General features: G+C 39.9%; 1 protein-coding gene across 2 annotated transcripts; it reads left to right on the forward strand.

Moving 5' to 3' along the window:
- The first annotated feature begins 497 nt into the window (after positions 1 to 497).
- antxr1b (ANTXR cell adhesion molecule 1b) lies at positions 498 to 18,810 on the forward strand. 2 transcript variants are annotated; one of them, XM_085279482.1, is made up of 18 exons: positions 498 to 1,096; positions 3,786 to 3,857; positions 3,955 to 4,026; positions 4,133 to 4,214; positions 4,333 to 4,366; positions 4,606 to 4,685; positions 6,703 to 6,771; positions 7,998 to 8,078; positions 8,161 to 8,221; positions 8,580 to 8,678; positions 10,862 to 10,931; positions 11,117 to 11,195; positions 11,458 to 11,553; positions 11,677 to 11,718; positions 11,814 to 11,906; positions 15,692 to 15,856; positions 16,585 to 16,665; positions 17,373 to 18,810. In XM_085279482.1, exons 1-18 carry the CDS (start codon positions 897 to 899, stop codon positions 17,748 to 17,750), a joined length of 1,854 nt encoding a protein of 617 aa, XP_085135608.1. In that variant the 5' UTR covers positions 498 to 896; the 3' UTR covers positions 17,751 to 18,810. The 2 variants fall into 2 exon arrangements, with proteins under 2 accessions (XP_085135608.1, XP_085135609.1); XM_085279483.1 differs by lacking the exon at positions 6,703 to 6,771.
- The last annotated feature ends 677 nt before the right edge of the window (positions 18,811 to 19,487 follow it).

Here is a 19,487-nt window from a genome sequence, read left to right on the forward strand (position 1 = left end):
CATCCTGTGTTATTCTTTAACCATTTGGTTTACTGAGTGTTAATCAGCTAAAAGAGTTCATTTCAGTTCAGTTCCACTGAGGTTTATTTATATAGACCAAATCAAAGCAACACTATACAAGCGGCACTTAGTGAGCAAGCAGTTTGTGACAGTGGGAAGGAAAAACTCCCTTTTACCAGGAAGAAGCCTCGAGCAAGGAAATGAGTAATGAAAAGAGGTGAGTGGAGGAGTGCTCAGTGCATCACAGTGTATTGCAGGGTTCCCTGCAGCAGTCTCAGCCTATAGCAGCATAACCAAGAAATGGTTCAGCCTCAAAGAGAAAATCCTTCATGTGGACACTTTATATTAACCCTGTATAGTATTTATCTTGTGAATCATCTGGCATTCAGTTCCACTAAAATATTAAAAGCAGTGTGGAAAAAAAGTGTTTAATGTTTATTTGCAGTAACAGCTTTGCACAGTGCATATGTTTACCACTGAGTGGCACTGATGGGTAAGTTGTAGATTCAAGTGAACTACCAAAAGAAGTCAAGGAAAAAAAGAAGAAAAAACAAAACAAGGAAAAGTATGAGTGAAAACAAATACCTGGACAAAGCTGTGGAGTCATTCAGAGAAACACTCTGAGAAGAGAGGAAGCACCTATGCGTGAGAGTTTTGTTTTGTTGTGCAAACTCTTAGCAAAGTTTTCTACAAGTGTGATGTGAGTGGGAGTCAAAGACTCAGTCCCACAAGCCTCACTCCTCCTCTGCCACCACACATCTGCTCCTGAGGAGATGGGACCCTGATCAGGAGGAGAGCTCTCTTCATCCCTCAGTCTGTATGGCTGAAACCTCCAGAGCACTGTAAGGAGAGGAGCCACCAGGAAAAGAAAAATCCTTCATCCTGAGACAATATTTATGTTTACCATCTCCCAGGCTGATTGCTCTCCTAAATTTGGAGTGATGCCCCAGTGCTGGTGCAGGCGGGTCGTGCTTTGTGTGGAACTGGGTGTACTGGTGGCAGTCCTGGCGGCTGGCAGCACAGCTCAGCTATTTGAGAGGAGACAAGCCGGGTCATCGTGCTATGGAGGATTTGACCTCTACTTTGTTTTGGACAAGTGAGTGCTTTTATTTTTACTTGATCACAGAAGAGATCTGTGTGACTCATCGGTGCTTTTTGAAGGCACAGGTGCACGCATCATTCAAGCTGTCATCCAGTGGCAATGATGGGCTGCTAATTGCCTGACAAAAATATGCTAATATGATGTAACTAGCATGTTTTAGCCTACTGAAATATTAAGGCCTTTATAAAGCTGAAGGTAGGGTCTGGATTCCAAATAGAAACTGAATCGAATGTGACCGTAAGTGACATGCATATAATGCATTTTTAATTTTGAAATGTCACCAGCTTGAGAATTTCTGATCACACCAGTAGAAGCCTGATTTAAAAAGAACAGACTCAGTCATCAGATTTGCTAATTTCCTAACGATGTACCTGCCACAACAGTTCAAAACTCCAAGTCATGATATTGCATTTGCATTGTGAGATACAAACTCATTGCTGCTGTGACCTACACCATCAACTTAAAACTGAATGAGTTATCAACTGATTTTCTAGGTGATCAGTAGCTTTGAATCACTGTGCAAACAGCTTAGGAGGTAAAGTGGCCCCTGTTGCCACAATCAGTGTCAGTATGTTTGACGTATGCATTGAAGAAAAAGCACTATATGAATATCTGTGAATGAATGAGTGTGGGTTGCAGGGTAAAGAGCATTCAGTGGTTAATAAGATTAGAAATGCTGTATATAAAGGCCAACATGGTGAAAAACACCAATTGGAGTTTTGGAGTCTAAAATAAAGCCTTTAAATGTGTTATTTTGTACAATGTGAAACCCCAAAATATTTCTATTCATATAAAAAATGTTGTTTTTTGTCTTAAATGGCTTAAGTGATATTATAGTACTTATCTTAGAATACTTATTGTTCTCAGCTGCTATTGCGGTATCGTCCCATTTTATTCAAGGAAACAGTCGCGGGTTATAAGAGATTCAAATGCCATAAGCTCACATAAGGGTTCAATTAAATGTCATGAGGCTAACATGACACTGTTGAACAGGTCAAGTCACATCAGTGTGCTGTTTCATAAATTCTCTCTTAAAAGAGCCGTGCATACATAAATCAAAAACACGCATATCGTTTTCTTTTTGCAAATCACCTCAAAGTTGTAAGAACTGACATGAAGTATGTTTACACGGTGACATCTTCATGCATTCATCAGCGGATGATAAACTGCCCTGCAGGGATTCCTGTTTTCCAAAAGCGGCCGCTCTTCGCTGACAGGCGCTGCCCACATCCAGACCCAATTTCATCTCTCTGCGCTTCGGTCTGCAGAACCCTTTCTCCATTAGAGCCAGATGTTCCAAAGATCCCGAGTGTTTGGCTGTCTCTGCACTGCGACTCACATCACAGGATAAATGAAAACATAAGGGAGGAGGTGAAGGGAGAGTGCAGAGAGAGAAAGGGGCCACAAGAAGTTGTGCATATTTGCTCCACGAGTCTCTTTAATTACAGCCTTCCACTTAGAGAAATCAGCTGGTTGTTTGTGTTGGTCTGCACCTGTTGCAAAACCTGGACCCAGGAGGAAGCCATGTAAGGTTCAAGTGGAACTATAACTTTGGCTTGGAGTAAAAGTGGGCAATAAAGTCACATAAAAAAGTGAGATTTTTTTTATGAATAATATACCAAGAATAGCATACCAGTCCCATCCAACCTTATTTAGCATAACAACATAGCTGAACAAAGTGCTTTCTAGTTAAAAAAAAAAAAAAAAAAAAAAGAGCAATAAAAAACTAAAACAAACATATACTAAAAGGAAAATAAATAACAGCAAGACATACAAAATGGAAATAAATAGACAATAAAATGTATAAGAAATAAAATGGAAAAAAATGAATAAAAAAATAAGGAGGTTAAAAAATGATTGAAACTGGCAAGACCTCTGGTACTAAACTTAAAATGTCTTGGAGAATATTTATGATTCTAGAAGCTGTTTAAAAATATCAGTTGTTCACACTGATTCCATAATTTGGTGTCCACAACAGCTAAAGCTCAGTTGAGTGGACAGGGGACAAGCGGACAACGGACTGTCCCCACTACAGGTTAAATACCTGGACTCTTAGACAGCTGTTTTAGAACTGAAGAAGCCTTGTGGATGAAAAGTTAAAAACATCTTCACGAGCCAAAAAGAAGTCCAGTCACCTTCTTTTAAAGCACTCAACACCAGTAATTTCCTCTTTTTTCTAAAATATTTTTACACAAAAAGATTCAGGTGATAGCCGATAATCACAATAAGAATACTCTTTAACTAAAACTCCTTTAATAAGTGTCCACAGTGTTCTCCATCACTGCTGCTCACTGTCAGTGAGAATAGACTCCAGTCCTTCTTTCTGCCATTATATTGTATGCAGTGCAAAAACAATCTTTAATTACATCACATTACAGGGTTATAAGGAGATCTAGACTTTAAAGGCAGTTTCCACAATTTCACAGATATTCAGTGTTTCTGTCTTTCAGCTTTTAATGTCACGCTTTTCTTGTCTGTTTTGATGACTCCCTTTTTATTCTTCCTAATTCTGGAAGCGAAGAAGCTAAACAACAGTATAACAGCATTAAGTTGTTCACTATTAGAGTATTTCTAAGTTCTTTCTTAGTCAATTGTGTTGCATGTCTTTTTCAGTCAATTGTGAATTGACTTTTTTGTGCCAAAGCTCCTGTGTGTCACTGAAACCGCTGAATCTTTGTTTCAGGTCTGGCAGTGTGCAGCATTACTGGAATGAGATCTATTACTTTGTCGATCATCTGGCTCACAAGTTTATCAGGTACAGTTACGCACAAGCCGTGGCACTATAAGAGTAAAGGGGGGGAAGAGAACATAAAAACATGTAACAATCATCTCCGGTGTTTTTGTTTTCCCAGTCCTCAGCTGCGGATGTCTTTTATTGTATTTTCAACAGAAGGAAGGATTCTCATGCCTCTAACAGAAGACAGGTGGCACATATACTAACACACCTAAATTTAATAATTCTTTTTATTTTTGTTGTATCATCCCCTTCTGATCAGTAGTTTTTGTCCTTTTTCACGTGTCAATAATAAGAGATCAGATTCGGGCGGGACTGGAGGAGTTACGTATGGTGCAGCCAGGCGGAGACACCTTCATGCACAGAGGATTTCAAAGGGTAAGTCATCTGTAAAGTCAATGAAAAACTGACCCTACCCAACAGTATGGCATCTGAGCCTTTAAATGAGGCCTTTTTAAAGTTTATAGCCACTGACGCCTCAAAACTTCCCTCTCAGGCCAGCGAGCAAATATACTACGGGACTGGAGATGGTAAGTAGATTTTTTCTTTCTTTTCTTTTTTTTAACACTTAATCATAGTAAAGTCTTTGATCCAAACATTAAAATTAATTTCACTCCTAATTCAGAAACGTTAGAATCACTCTATAAGGAAACAATAGAAACACAGCTGCTCTTCACATCACAAATATGTTCAAAATACTTAGAGATTGTGCTCTCAAAGATTTTTTTTTCTTTTTAGCGTTTTAACAGCGCTTCCTTCTGTGCTGTAGGTTACCGGACAGCCAGTGTCATCATTGCCCTGACGGACGGTGAACTGAGAGAAAATCAGTTTGACCTGGCTCAAAGAGAGGTAGAAGAATCCGTGTGAAAAGAAACTTACTAACACTTAATTAAGAAGTTTATGAACAACTATTAACTTAAATAGAAATTTAAAGCCTGTTTTAGTACAAAGCATAAGATAATGTAAATACAGCGTACTGCGTATTTTCTTCTCACTATATTGCTCAAAACACTATTAGAACATTAGAGAACCTAAAGTGTGAATGCATGCTGAACTACTGTACAGGGAGTGCAGAATTATTAGGCAAGTTGTATTTTTGAGGAATAATTTTATTATTGAACAACAACCATGTTCTCAATGAACCCAAAAAACTCATTAATATCAAAGCTGAATGTTTTTGGAAGTAGTTTTTAGTTTGTTTTTAGTTTGAGCTATTTTAGGGGGATATCTGTGTGTGCAGGTGACTATTACTGTGCATAATTATTAGGCAACTTAACAAAAAACAAATATATACCCATTTCAATTATTTATTTTTACCAGTGAAACCAATATAACATCTCCACATTCACAAATATACATTTCTGACATTCAAAAACAAAACAAAAACAAATCAGCGACCAATATAGCCACCTTTCTTTGCAAGGACACTCAAAAGCCTGCCATCCATGGATTCTGTCAGTGTTTTGATCTGTTCACCATCAACATTGCGTGCAGCAGCAACCACAGCCTCCCAGACACTGTTCAGAGAGGTGTACTGTTTTCCCTCCTTGTAAATCTCACATTTGATGATGGACCACAGGTTCTCAATGGGGTTCAGATCAGGTGAACAAGGAGGCCATGTCATTAGTTTTTCTTCTTTTATACCCTTGCTTGCCAGCCACGCTGTGGAGTACTTGGACGCGTGTGATGGAGCATTGTCCTGCATGAAAATCATGTTTTTCTTGAAGGATGCAGACTTCTTCCTGTACCACTGCTTGAGGAAGGTGTCTTCCAGAAACTGGCAGTAGGACTGGGAGTTGAGCTTGACTCCATCCTCAACCCGAAAAGGCCCCACAAGCTCATCTTTGATGATACCAGCCCAAACCAGTACTCCACCTCCACCTTGCTGGCGTCTGAGTCGGACTGGAGCTCTCTGCCCTTTACCAATCCAGCCACGGGCCCATCCATCTGGCCCATCAAGACTCACTCTCATTTCATCAGTCCATAAAACCTTAGAAAAACCAGTCTTGAGATATTTCTTGGCCCAGTCTTGACGTTTCAGCTTGTGTGTCTTGTTCAGTGGTGGTCGTCTTTCAGCCTTTCTTACCTTGGCCATGTCTCTGAGTATTGCACACCTTGTGCTTTTGGGCACTCCAGTGATGTTGCAGCTCTGAAATATGGCCAAACTGGTGGCAAGTGGCATCTTGGCAGCTGCACGCTTGACTTTTCTCAGTTCATGGGCAGTTATTTGGTGCCTTGGTTTTTCCACACGCTTCTTGCGACCCTGTTGACTGTTTTGAATGAAACGCTTGATTGTTCGATGATCACGCTTCAGAAGCTTTGCAATTTTGAGACTGCTGCATCCCTCTGCAAGATATCTCACTATTTTTGACTTTTCTGAGCCTGTCAAGTCCTTCTTTTGACCCATTTTGCCAAAGGAAAGGACGTTGCCTAATAATTATGCACACCTGATATAGGGTGTTGATGTCATTAGACCACACCCCTTCTCATTACAGAGATGCACATCACCTAATATGCTTAATTGTTAGTAGGCTTTCGAGCCTATACAGGTTGGAGTAAGACAACATGCATGAAGAGGATGATGTGGACAAAATACTCATTTGCCTAATAATTCTGCACTCCCTGCAGCAATAGCCACGGGTGATGTCACAGTGGCTATGTACATCTTTCATATACTGTCGATAACAGAAACCTCTTGTGCATTACTTCCAGATGTTCCCAGCAGTTGTCAGTGACATGAGAATAACTACAATATAGCTGATGGAGCTTTTAAGTTTCAGCCCAACCAAATTCTAATGTGATTCAGTGAGCGTTCACCATTTCACTGTAGCTTGTTTATTCTGTTTAATGTCTCACTTTCTCTCAGGCTGGCAGAGCACGGCAACTGGGTGCCACTGTGTACTGTGTGGGAGTAAAAGACTTTAATGAAACCCAGGTAAATCTAACAGTTAACCCTTTAAAGCCGGTCGGAGCGGGCACGCTCTGTTTTGCTTAACTATTTTTAAATCCCAGTAGCACTGCAACCACGTGAGCTAGCGCAATAATTTTTTTTGCATATGAAACCGGAGGAGTTGTACTTACATCTTATGCCATCAGCTTGTCCTAGGTCACAGTTTCCTTCCACATATAGCTTTGCAAAAACTTCATAAAAAGCACTTGCAGGAACAAAAACACAATATTCCAGAAACACGCTTTGCTGATCCAATCAGCTGTTTGTAACACTTCCTACGTCCATCAGCACGAACTATCGCATGTCCACCATGACCTGCCCGAAGCTGGAAGTGACGCCATTTTGCGGAAATGTAGTTTTTTACCATCAGGGCCTAGCGAGCCTGTACTGGTGTTTTTAAAAGTTATGTTTGACTTTATGACTTTCTGTGTCATTTCTGGGATGCTTAGGACTCATATTGCACTGCTGGAAATAGTTTACTTTGATGCATGTGCTGTTTTTTTGCAAATTTGCAGTATAATATTTATTTTAGTTTTTCCTGCATTATATAAAAATTGGTGTATTTCAAAAATAAAACTATGAAGACACTCAAAATAAATTTCCTGTGGTGAGAAACTATTTTGTGCAACTTTTTTGTATTTACAGTTTTGAGGGATAAGCCTCTTAAATTTCTCTAACTAGAAATATATGTTAAAAAAAACAAAAACGATCTTCAATTGTTTTGTAGTTTATTGCACTTTTTTGCAATTTATGTAATTACTATAAATGTACTGCATACATATTATTAAAATTTGGGCTATAATGGTTGTATCGACCGGTTCTTTTAATATGTTAGGGGCAGGGATAGCTCAGTAGGTAAAGTGGTCGCCCCATGATCGGAAGGTCGGCGGTTCGAATCCACTTAACGGCTACCCTGAGGTACCCCTGAGCAAGGTACCGTCCCTACACACTGCTCCCCGGGCGCCTGCTTAGTGGGCTGCCCACTGCTTCACTGAGTGAATGGGTCAAATGCAGAGAAAAACAAGTAATTTCCCCATGGGGATCAATAAAGTATCCATTATTATTATTATTATTGATGTATATCAACTATGATATGATATAAGCACTGGCGGACTTGGTTCTATGGTAGGTCTTAAAGGGTTAACAGTTAGAAGATCAATTAATCAGTCAGCTAAAGAACAATTTAACCATGTAGACATTTTTCTCCACAGCTTTCAACGATAGCTGACAGCAAGGATCACGTCTTCCCTGTGAATGATGGATTTCAAGCACTGCAAGGCGTCATAGACTCGGTACTAAAACACAATAAGATCGCATTATATCAGTGGAAGGTCCTGCACTAAGTTAAGCTTCTGATATTATTTTCTCTTTCAGATCCTAAAGAGATCATGTATTGAAATCCTAGCTGTCGAGCCCTCCAGCATCTGTGAAGGAGGTGAAGAAACTTGAACTCAAAATACTGTCTCAAAATGCAAAAGCTTGATGTATACATACACCTTTCTACTTACACTTGATCGTTACTTTTGATATATACTCCAAATTATACACAGACAATTACTAAAATCACAGTTTAGCAACCAAACTTGGCACACAGGTACATCTTAGGCCCATAAAAGTTTTCATCATCTATATCAGATATTATGACATTATACTATGACATAACAGTACTGTAGCATCGGTATGGACCAGTAGTCCTACTGAGAGCACTTCCCTCCCTAAAACTCACTCTATAGTATTCCAAATTTACCACAAAGACAAAAGTTGATTAAATGATCAATTTAATCCCACTTCAGAATCCTTCCAGGTGGTGGTGAGTGGAAATGGTTTCCTTCATGCCCGAGATGTACAGAAAGTTCTCTGCAGCTTCTGGATCAACGACACTGTTACTTTGAGTAAGTACCACTTGCAAAGTTTTTCATTTTAATTCATTCTTAGCTGTAATTTCACCTCTCCCATGCAGACTTTATTTATTTAAACCATCACACCATTATGTTACCCAGCTCTCCAGCCCTCTCATTTTTCATAGAGTTTCATTGCAGCTTTCTCTCTCATTGATTTGTTTTGACTAATTACTAATGTTACTGAGGCAGTGATACATGCTGAGGGCTAAACAGCAGACTGGCAAGACTGGCAACCAGTTGGTGAATGTGATGAGGCTACAGAGCCAAATACTTCTATGAGTAGTTGCTAAAGACCAAAACACAAAGCAAAACTAGAGTGAATATAGGCTTACTGATCTTACTTTGTGCCTGTAACTATTTGCTAAAACTTTTGCGAAATCATATTTTGAAGTGTATAATATCTTACACGTGTGAGCTAATTATGGAGCTCTGCCCCAACAAGACTAAAACTCTTCTGTTTATATTCAGTCATTGCTTTGGACAATGAAATCCACCTCCACCCAGTCAGTGTGCACAAACTCAAACAGATGCCTTCTATAACTTCTTTATTAATGCTGTAAAAACACAAGTGATGAGGGTTATAACTATATCTTGATGCTTGCATCTGGATGTAGCAATGCTATGTTTTCAGAAATCCACTTTTTTGGGTTATAACTATACCTAAATGAATAGTTTCTCACTTTGAAATATTCTTTCAAAGACACACTTTGTTGCAGAAAGTCAGACACTCTGATGTATTTAACTATTTCAATCAGGAGAGATCATTTGGCAGTATTAAGCATGCTTATTGAAGTCAATAAACAGAATCCATTGCAATTAGAACAGGATTTCCTGAAGTTGAGATGCTGGTGTGATGAAGACAGAGGCTTGGGTGGAGGTCTGAGTGACCAGGCTGAAGTGGTTATGGAGAGAAGGCAGATGCACAAATGAGATCCAAAAGGCAGAAGGACAGAAGAGCACCGAGATATAAAGAAAATGATTGGACTACAGCAATGATGTCAGCATGGAGTTTGACAGTGTGAGAAAGTGGAATTGACGTAAAGAATAGCCGAGCAGTCAAGCACCCAGGAAAGCAGCTAGATGAGGGATTAGAGATTCTCCTTATTGAACTAAAACATAAGCTTCTTAACGTAGAGTGGAGTTAGCTTTGCTCTTTATATAGATTGGAAACAGAGGAAGAAAATGAGTTTGTTTAAAGTTTGCAGGTAAAATACTTTTATTGCAGGATAGCATGTTTCTGCTTTTTGCCCCTCAGCACTCAGGGACCCTGCTCTGTAATTTTACACCACCACTTACAGCTGAATAGTCAGGGGGAAGAAATTGGAAACTGGAACCATTTTTTATCTTAATTTTTTATTTAGCATGTTTTGAAACTAGTGATTGATGATTGAGGAGATAAAATTATTAGGAAAATGTTTACTGGGGCAAATGAGCAATACAATCATTTACCTGTCGAGAGTTGTCAGAGTGGTCTCTGATACCCAGAGGGGTCTGGTTATTAGGATTAATACAGAGTCAAGGACCTTCTGCAAATACTTCACTTTCCAGAGCTGGGAGTAACAGCCATCTTTTATATACAGTTTGTGGTTGGTGTTTGCAGAAAGAAAAATGTATGAATCGGTTCAGCCAACAATTATCCTTTAAATGATCAGCAGAATGTATTATTTAGGGATTGCCCTCAGCATTTTCTTCATTGTGCTAAATTTACTTTGGCCAGCGTGGGAGTACGATGGGTGGGGGACAGAAGCTCTTTGTTGGCGATGTAAATCCTCGCCCTCATGAAAAGCCATCAGCGCACTCTTCCTCTCCTTTTAATCAGCTGGTATAGCGCTTTACGCATCTCAGATGTCTAAAGGGGAATGTGGATCTCATCAGAGACGAGCACTGTCTTTGCACACTCCAGACACTCGCTCAGCCAGGGTAAATAAACCACAGCCCTCTCTCATTTGCTTCATTTTCCATAAGAGCAGGAAGTCCAGGAATTCAAAAAAAAGGAAGATATTTTGAGGTTTGAATCTCCTAAAGTTACAGGACTGCAAGAGGAAAGTGAAGTAAATTTTTCCTTTGCATCACTCACAGCTTTCTCTTTCATCATGGATACTCACATAATGTGTAGTTTACTTTGCTGTGTGCAGTGCTAAATATAAATTTTCACATTATTTCATTTTGCACAGTGAAAAGACCTTTGGTGGTGAGAGATACCTACCTTTTGTGCCCAGCTCCTGTTCTGGAAAAACAGGGAACGTAAGTAATCGCTGCTGCAGGAAACTTTAATGAGCTTCATTACTTCTTATCAAAGTGTAAGCAGTATACACAGCTTGACAGCATGAAAGTGTTTTCATCTGTATCGCTATTTATAATTGCAGTAAACATCTATGAGCACTAAGTATGCAAACCGAGTCCTAGTTACGCTCTTACCTTTTCTACAGGTCTGCCACTCTCCACGTCAGCATGAATAATGGCCTGAGCTTCATATCAAGCTCTGTCACAATCACTGCAGTAGCTTGTGTAAGTATAATGGAAACCAGGAGGGGACAAAAACAATCCCCACACATTACCTCATGGCTAAAAGTATGTGAGGAACTTTATTGACTTAGAAGGAGAATTTGCACATAATGACATAACGTCACAGAAATTTGTCATCTCGCACGCACATTATGCAGGTTAAACCGCTCGACCCACTGCCACAGTGTTCTGCAGTTCATTAGTGGATGAATATAAATAGTGTATCTATGAGCAACATATCCTCAATATGTCCTTTTGTTTGTAGTCTAACGGGACCTTTGTGGCCATCGCGCTTCTGATCCTGCTGCTCCTGTTGACCATCGCTCTGCTGTGGTGGTTTTGGCCTCTCTGCTGCACCGTGGTATGATCATGAAAAACTTACATCCCAACTAAATTAGCGATGCTTATTTTCACAATTACATGATTCCGGTTGTTGCTCTTTGGTGCGATAACAAAAATCAGGCACTGTCTTTTTGGTTTGCAGGTCATCCATGAGGCACCTCCACCAGTAATAGAGGACATTTCTGTAAGTGGAGTGTTTCTTTTTTCTATTCTTTTTTTTAAAGTTCCTTCCTAAATTTCCCTTTCTTAGAAATAACGTATGCTTATTTTTTTCTTTAGGATGATGAAGATGGTTTTCCAAAGAAGAGGTGGCCCACGGTAGATGCGTCATACTACGGAGGCCGTGGAGTCGGGGGTATCAAGAGAATGGAGGTAATCCAGAAAGCAAACTGTAAATAGATCAGTACTGCATATGTATAATAACTATCGTGCATATTTCCCATTAACAACAAGTATCGACCAGTTGCTCATGCTGGCTAATAGAAATCAAATTCTTGGCTGTACAGTTTAAATTAATCAACCAGCCAAAAAATGTGATTTTCTTTGTTTTCTTTTATTTAACTGAATTATCTCCAGGATTAAACTCTATTTATTTAATGCGATTAAACTCTATCATGGAGCTATGTCCTAATGGGGATTGTTGAGAGGAGATTTAGGATCCAAAAGTGTGGGAAGCAGAAGAACGAATGTTTAACGAGGGGTGATCCGTTTCATTGTAGCTTGTTCCAGAATCCAAAATAAACAGTCCAAAAGGAGGATACAAAGAGGAATATGAGGAATACTAAAGAATCTAAGGAGTGCAGCCAGAGGTCTGTACTGCGGAGCAGGATCTGGGCTTATCTCTGTAATTGTTAACCCTGGGTTTTCTGGACTACAAATACAGATCACTTCTTTATTGGGTTGTATCACCATGGTAACTTCTACTGTAGAAGCACCATGAAGTCACGACCTACTGACCAATCAGTTCTCTGGAAAATAGCATCAGTATTCCTGGAAGAGCCCTCACACCCTCTGTTTTTCAGTAGCATTTAAAGTTTCAAATCTGACTCATTGACTTTCCTTGTTGGTTGCAAAGAATTGTTTCTGTTTATAAGCATTATTATATAATACAGGACATCTGTTTGCATTTGTGGATTTTAAGTCAAACTGTCATCATTTAGCATAAACGGGGCTGCAGCTGAAAGAATTGAAACTTGAACTGTCTGTATTGTATGTTTAACATCGTCATATTTTTCTAATATTATAGTTTCATTTTCACTGGTAAAATCAGCTGCTTGTCACGCTGTACACTACACTGTTTGTGATTAGTCAGATGCTCCTTTAATGTGTACCATTTGGTTAAATTAACAAGCTGATAATCAGCTTCCTGTGACCGCTCATCCTGAGTGCCGACATTAGGGTAAGCAAACAGAAGATGATGGAAAGATATTGTTTCTTCACAGAATGAGGGCAATATGTAGATGCACACATAAACGAAGGGCTGACTGGGGTTTAGACGCAGGAGGAGAATGAGGTGGAAACAAAGAGGGAAACAGGAAGTCATACAGGAAGCAAAATTAACACAGAAAACAAAAAAAAACTCACGTTGAAAGTAAAAAAGGACCAAAAAAAACCCAGACAAGAATACTAAGACTTAACAAGGCAACACAGAGGGGCATGAGAACATGAAAATATGAAAGCACTCGGGCGACTATTACAACTAATACTACTATGTCGGTCAAAAACCCTGTGACTATATACTTATATAGTCTTACCAGTCTGCTTGTGTGCTAGATTGCATGCTATTTGAGTTTTTAAGTTGCTTGGCAACCTAAAAACATCGGGCTCTTGTTGAATCTTACACAAGTGAAAATGAAATTAAAATGTTCTAATGTGATTGTACATTTTATTTGGTGCTGCTGACTAGGGCTGGGCCATATCATACCGTTCACGGTAATACCGGTGTAATGTTGGAAATATCGCTATAGAATATGGGTAAAACGCGCATGCGCAGTGCCTTTGTTTACATACGCACATGGCGGCGACGCAGAATGAGAAGAGCGAAAGTGGATCGTTGAATGAAACCGATGAACCAGAATTGGTTTGTAAAAATGCAGCAACTTCAGTGGTGTGGAACTGGTTTAGCTTTCGTCCGTCAGATACACAACAAAGCACTATTTTTGGTAGCGCATGCTAGTGGGCCGTCGTTATTACCGTGTTGTTTGGAAAATACGGCACACTTAAAATCAATCCTTTGATTTTTCTGAAAATCGACAGTGCCCCTTATAATCCCGTGTGCCTTATGTTTGAATTCTGGTTGTGTTTACTGACCTCGAAACGATTTTATGTCGTACACGGCGCTCGAAAATTTGTCAAATGTTTTAGTACGACTTTGCTAAGCTACGAAGCCGCACCGCTTGATGGATTGTCGGAGCATCGTAGGCAGGAGCCTCACGGAGTGATACATACTGTGCTTCAACATAATGTTACCGTATTGTGTGTGTATAACCTCTTTTTAAGTTTTGTGGATATTATACATGGTTATGCTGAGGATATGTCGGCCAATTTCCACTGGAAATGCCTTTTGGTTTAACTGTCAGCAAGGAATTTGCATTTGCACTGTAAGCTGCTTGTTTAAGTGAAAATACATTGATGTTTGTTTGTTTTTTGCACGTTGGGGAGTTGTAAAGTATTTTGTCTACTTTCAATTATATCGTCAGTTATATCGTTATTGCAAATTTTCAAATGTATATCGTGATAAATATTTTTGGTCATATCGCCCTGCTCTACTGCTGACTGGTTTCAGCCTCACTGATATACACGTGGCAAGCTTCACTCTGGCATTCAGCTGAAAGTAAATGCTCAAAGACGGGAATGAGATCAAACAGTAGTACAGCAAGCATACACAAGAAAACAGGAAGCAAGTCAGCCTTTGAAAGAGATGAGTATGCGACTCTGTGCTGGACGGCACTGAGTCACTTTGTTGTCGTAATTAGCTCTGAGAAACAGAAAGAGTTAAGATGAGGCCCTGTGCACAATAAACTGCGAAGTCGGCATAAGTGCTCCAAAGAGTGGAGCAGTTTGGTTCATGGTGTTGAGATAAGAGCAAGCAAGCTGTTCCCAGTGTACGCTGAAATGCGAGAGGAGGAGGAGGAAGACAACAGAATCTTCAGACCAGAGAGGACCAGATGTGTGCGTGGTTTGGGAGGATAAGGTCAAGGAGACAGTTGTCACCCAGTCAGTGTGAAGTTTTGGGGTTTTTTTTTAACAGACTGGTTGTGAAGTCTGAAGAGTCTTTGCTGTGAACACTTCCAAAACCAGCTACGGAAAGTATGCACAGCTTCATTTATGTGCCTTTTCTGCCAAGTTAAAGCCTTGGTGGCTTGTCTGGTGCAGCTGAAAGGGAGTGAATTTGAGTAATGAACTTTCAAGGCTGCTTTGACAGAAATGCTTTCACTCTTACTGTGCCGGGTTCCTTTTTTAGCTTTATTGGTGACTCTGAGAATCGAGATATTTGCATTAGAGAAAAACCCAGTCGGGCTCTTGTTGAATCTTAAGATTTCTTAGTGAATATGGTTTGAGACTTAATGCTCTATATCCTCTTGAAGGTTTAGAAATAAAACCTAAATGTAAAACTTGTGTCGCAAATTGAAACAATTCAAGTCAGAGCCAAAGGAGCTACTTTTGTGTGTGTGTGTTTTGAGATCTTGTGGACTTCAGTGGACTGGCTTTAATTAAAACCCACACAGGAATGCTTCAAAACATGTTAACGTACAAGGAAAGAGATTTTTTTGTTTCTTTGAGTAAAAGGAAATGCGGCACATTGTGTCAAACACAAACCTCATTTACAGCAGTCACATTCAGGCACCCTGACACACGTGCAGAGGCAGTGGTAAAACTAGAACCCACTGGATGTGATTTTATTGGCTCAGATCTTGTCAGTTCTCCAGAATCACAACTTTGGTCCAACTTTTCACTTTTTTCTGGCTTCATATTTTTCCTCTTGGACTCTACTAGAGAAGCTTTGCATGACTGATGACAAAATCCTTATTTATCTTCTATCACCCCTTCATCCATTCTCTGTCTGAGTTGTGGAGCTTTTTTACCACCGTTGGAGACCACTGGAGGCTCCATACTAACGTGGCTGTCTGAAACACAAAGCTTTTCTTTCTTTTCAGGTTCGATGGGGAGATAAAGGATCGACTGAAGAAGGAGCCAAACTGGAAAAGGCTAAAAACGCTCGCGTTGTGATGCCCGCGCAGGAGTACGATCCTGCTCCACTGCGGCATTACTACAACTCACACAAATCTTCCCAACCCCACAAGTGGTACTCGCCCATCAAGGTGCTCCAGTATTTCACTTTTCATGTCCATCTGTTTGGCAGTTTGTTCATGGCCCTTCTGTGCACTGTGTTCTACAGTAGACTTGCTTGCCATAAATAAAACGTGCTATTTTGGTCTAATACACTCTCCCGACAGAGATTCTTAATATCAAGAGTTACACTTTCTGGTTAAATAAGGGTTAAATAAATCCAAAGTATTACTGTAGCTTTCCTGTTTTGAAAAAAAATTTCATCTCAGCTCTACTTGCTGGCTTTTCCTAGAGTTTTAAATCTCATGGCCATGACACAGAAATGTATTACTGCCATAAAATGTATTCTAAGGCATGGATCACATATGTAATATATAGATAATAGTGTTTCCAGATGCTCTTCTTTGACATGTAGGACCCTTCCTTACATATGTCTTCCAACACAGAAAAAAAAGACTTTATGTATGACCAGGAAACAGTTAATACAATTGGTTTCCTCACATATTAGTCAGCTGGATGGATGGTAATAGGAACCAGACATGCACTGAGCTAACCCCTGAATATGGAATTTGTTGCGCGGGTGTTATTTCAAACAAAATACATTCTTTGTTTATCTGTCTCTTTGTCATATTAAAGCCTCCTGAGATACATCTGGAGCAAAAGTGCTCCAGAGCCAGGCTGGCAATTAACTGTGGATAAGGGATTGTTGGTATTTTTATTTATTTATGCTGTTTTGTTTTTTTTATTCGTCCTCCTTTAGGGCAAACTGGATGCTCTGTGTGTATTTCTGAGAAAAGGCTACGACAGAGTGTCTGTAATGCGACCTTATCCCGGAGACAAGGTGAGGCATGAGAAAATAAAAGGTAACATTTTAACCTCCTCTGCAAGGTAACACAACTGGATATTTCACGCTTGTAAGATGAGCACACGTTGAAATAATAAAAGGATTGCGAACCAGCTATTTCAGCTTGTGGCAGGAAGACATTTAAGAGTCTGAATTTATTATCTTTGGAAAATAGGAATGTTTGAAGTTCAGGATCAAACAAGGAAAAAAAGAAAAGTGGAGTGGATGGAAAATAACCTTGAATCTTATCTGCATGACATTAACTTCACTTATCCAATAAACTAAACATTTTTAAGTCAAAGCCGCTTCAAATCCCAGGAGTATTTACTTCAAGGAAACCCTCAAGTGGCACAGCGAGTAGACAAAAGTGAAAACAACTGCAGCATTGTCTGGAGCATTGCTTTCATCATCTGCAGAAATCATTAAGAGTAGATGTTGCCTGCCTTCCTAAACTCCCAGCATCAGCACGGCTGGCCTGTCAGGAATGCTGTTTTCTTCCACAGCACAAAGTAATGGTGGAATTTTCTCTTTCCATCTGAGAGCTGTATCTCTCCAAACCTGCTAACTGCTGTGCCACAGGAGATGTTGGACTTTTCTTGTCTTAATTGCCCTTTTTCTTCATGTCTCTCACTGTACAGTTGAAGTACTTAACAAAAGCAAACTTCTGTATTGAGCCGTGAACACTTCCTGTGCTCTAATTACAGGGCAGGTGCATAAACTTCACCCGGAGTAAATCCTATCCTGCTCCTCGCTACCCCATCTACAAACACCCCGCCACACCTGTCTACACTTTGCCCCACAGCTACCAGCGCCGTCTGTCGGAGGGCAACGAGCTCTCCCACTTGCCCCCCTCTCCAACTTCAACCCTTCCTCCTCTGCCATCCACTCCTCCGCCATCCTCCTCCAGCTCGCCCATGTACATGCCACCTCCAAACAGAGCCCTGCCCTCAACCAGCAACAGCTCTCTCTCTGCTCCTCCGTCTCCTACCGGCTCTCTGCCGCCTCCACCTCAGGGTCCACCTCCGTGTAGAGCACCACCTCCATCGCGGCCCCCTCCACGCCCCAATCATGACAACCACTGATAACTAAAAACTGAAATCCTGGAGGATCCCAGCTCCGAACGGGAACCTAAAAAAGGGCTTTTCACTGTGTCTTTTCACCTGGTGATCACCCACTCGTGGCCCACACCTGCCATGATATGAACTGTGACTTTGTTTTTTTAAGTTTAAAAAGTGAAATTTTTTGGTGTAAATGAGCACAGCTTTGGCTAATGGAGTTAGCATTCATTTCTTTTTTTTAAAGAAGTTTTGCTCTTCAAATCAGATAATTTGGTCAAACATTTCAAATTACCAATGAAAATTGTAACCTTTGTCTTTAAACTGTCATGAGTTTGAACAGCAGAAAACCCAGTGCTTCATCAAAGGTATCATGTGTTTTATACATGAGAGTTGGTCCAGGAAGCAATATTTTGTGAATGAATGTTCTTTGAATCACAAAAACATACATGTACACACATTGTATTTAATGGAAGTTGATTGTTTTTAATACTATGAGTATTTTTGAGGTTTTTTGGGTTAATTTTTTTTAAAGTAAGCAGAGCTGGGCAAGCTGTTTTGCTACAAGTGTTTATGCTAAGCTAAGCTAACTGCACCCTAGCTTCACATTCATCGTACAGGCACGAGAGTGGCTTTGATATCCTCACCTAGCTTTTGGCAAGAAAACAAATAAGCATATTTACCACAGTTAAGATTTACACATTGCTGACACAAACATTGTTTGCTGCAGAGAAACTGGTCCACTCGCCTCATCAGTGTGGAAATAAATTCTTTCGCAGACCGGAGATGTTCGAGTATTCAGACACTGAGTTTGGCAGCGTGTGACGCTGTTTAAGTTCTGTCACAAATGTGACCTCTGGAAAGTCACTGTGCGACTGATTCAGCTGGCAGAACGGCAGACTCAGATTTATGTTACGTCTGATTTGTTCACACCACTATGATGTGCAATAAATCATTTTAAAGATAACTTTCCTTTCCTTCTTTTGCCCCGTGTCAGAGATTTTTATCAGAAATTTGTACACTACAGGCACCTCTGCAAATGTTTCCGTTCATTTTGAATGAATAAACTCCTCTCAAGTGTGTAGTAGATGTGTGTAATGTTCAGTATCACCACGTAACCCGATAAATGTGTGCACTTGTTAAGCCTAAACAGATTTTGGCTTGTCACAGTGGAGAGAAGACAGCTACTAGTATCATAGCATATATATATTAAAAGAAAGTCATCTTATGAATCGCTTGTTATGACTCAGCGAGATCCCCAAATCCACACCTGAAATATGTGCCTTCAAAACTACCTGTATATTACATGCAATTTTATTAGGGACACTCGAATAAAAAACAAAAATGAATTAAAAATATCAATTATCTTTTATCTACTGTCACTTCAGAGGACAAAACTATACTCATTTGCTCAGGACTGCAAGACTGAAAAAGTGGAAAAGATCAAAATAAGGTTTCTTTTCTGAGTGGCTCCATGAGCTTTGAAGCGGAGGAAGTGAGCTGCCTGAAGTGATTCTTAATCCTTGTAAAAAAAAAAGAAAAAAGAAATAAAGAAAGAAAAAAAAAGAAAATGCCCAATTTTTCCATGTATGGAAGTCAGTGGGAATGGGGAAGTAAAAGAGGCAGATGGACTTTACTGCTGTGCTTCAGTGGGAAAACACCTACAGCTGAAATGTGGACATATACATACATGCATATATAAGTTACTGAAAGGATTTATAATAAACTACAAAACCAGAACATATAATCACAACCACTTTATTA

The sequence above is a fragment of the Mchenga conophoros genome, linkage group LG7 (genome assembly GCF_057382185.1).
Source record: "Mchenga conophoros isolate Kocher_MC1m ecotype Shallow Benthic linkage group LG7, M_conophoros_male_GT1.1, whole genome shotgun sequence".
In the NCBI taxonomy this organism is placed as follows: domain Eukaryota; kingdom Metazoa; phylum Chordata; class Actinopteri; order Cichliformes; family Cichlidae; genus Mchenga; species Mchenga conophoros.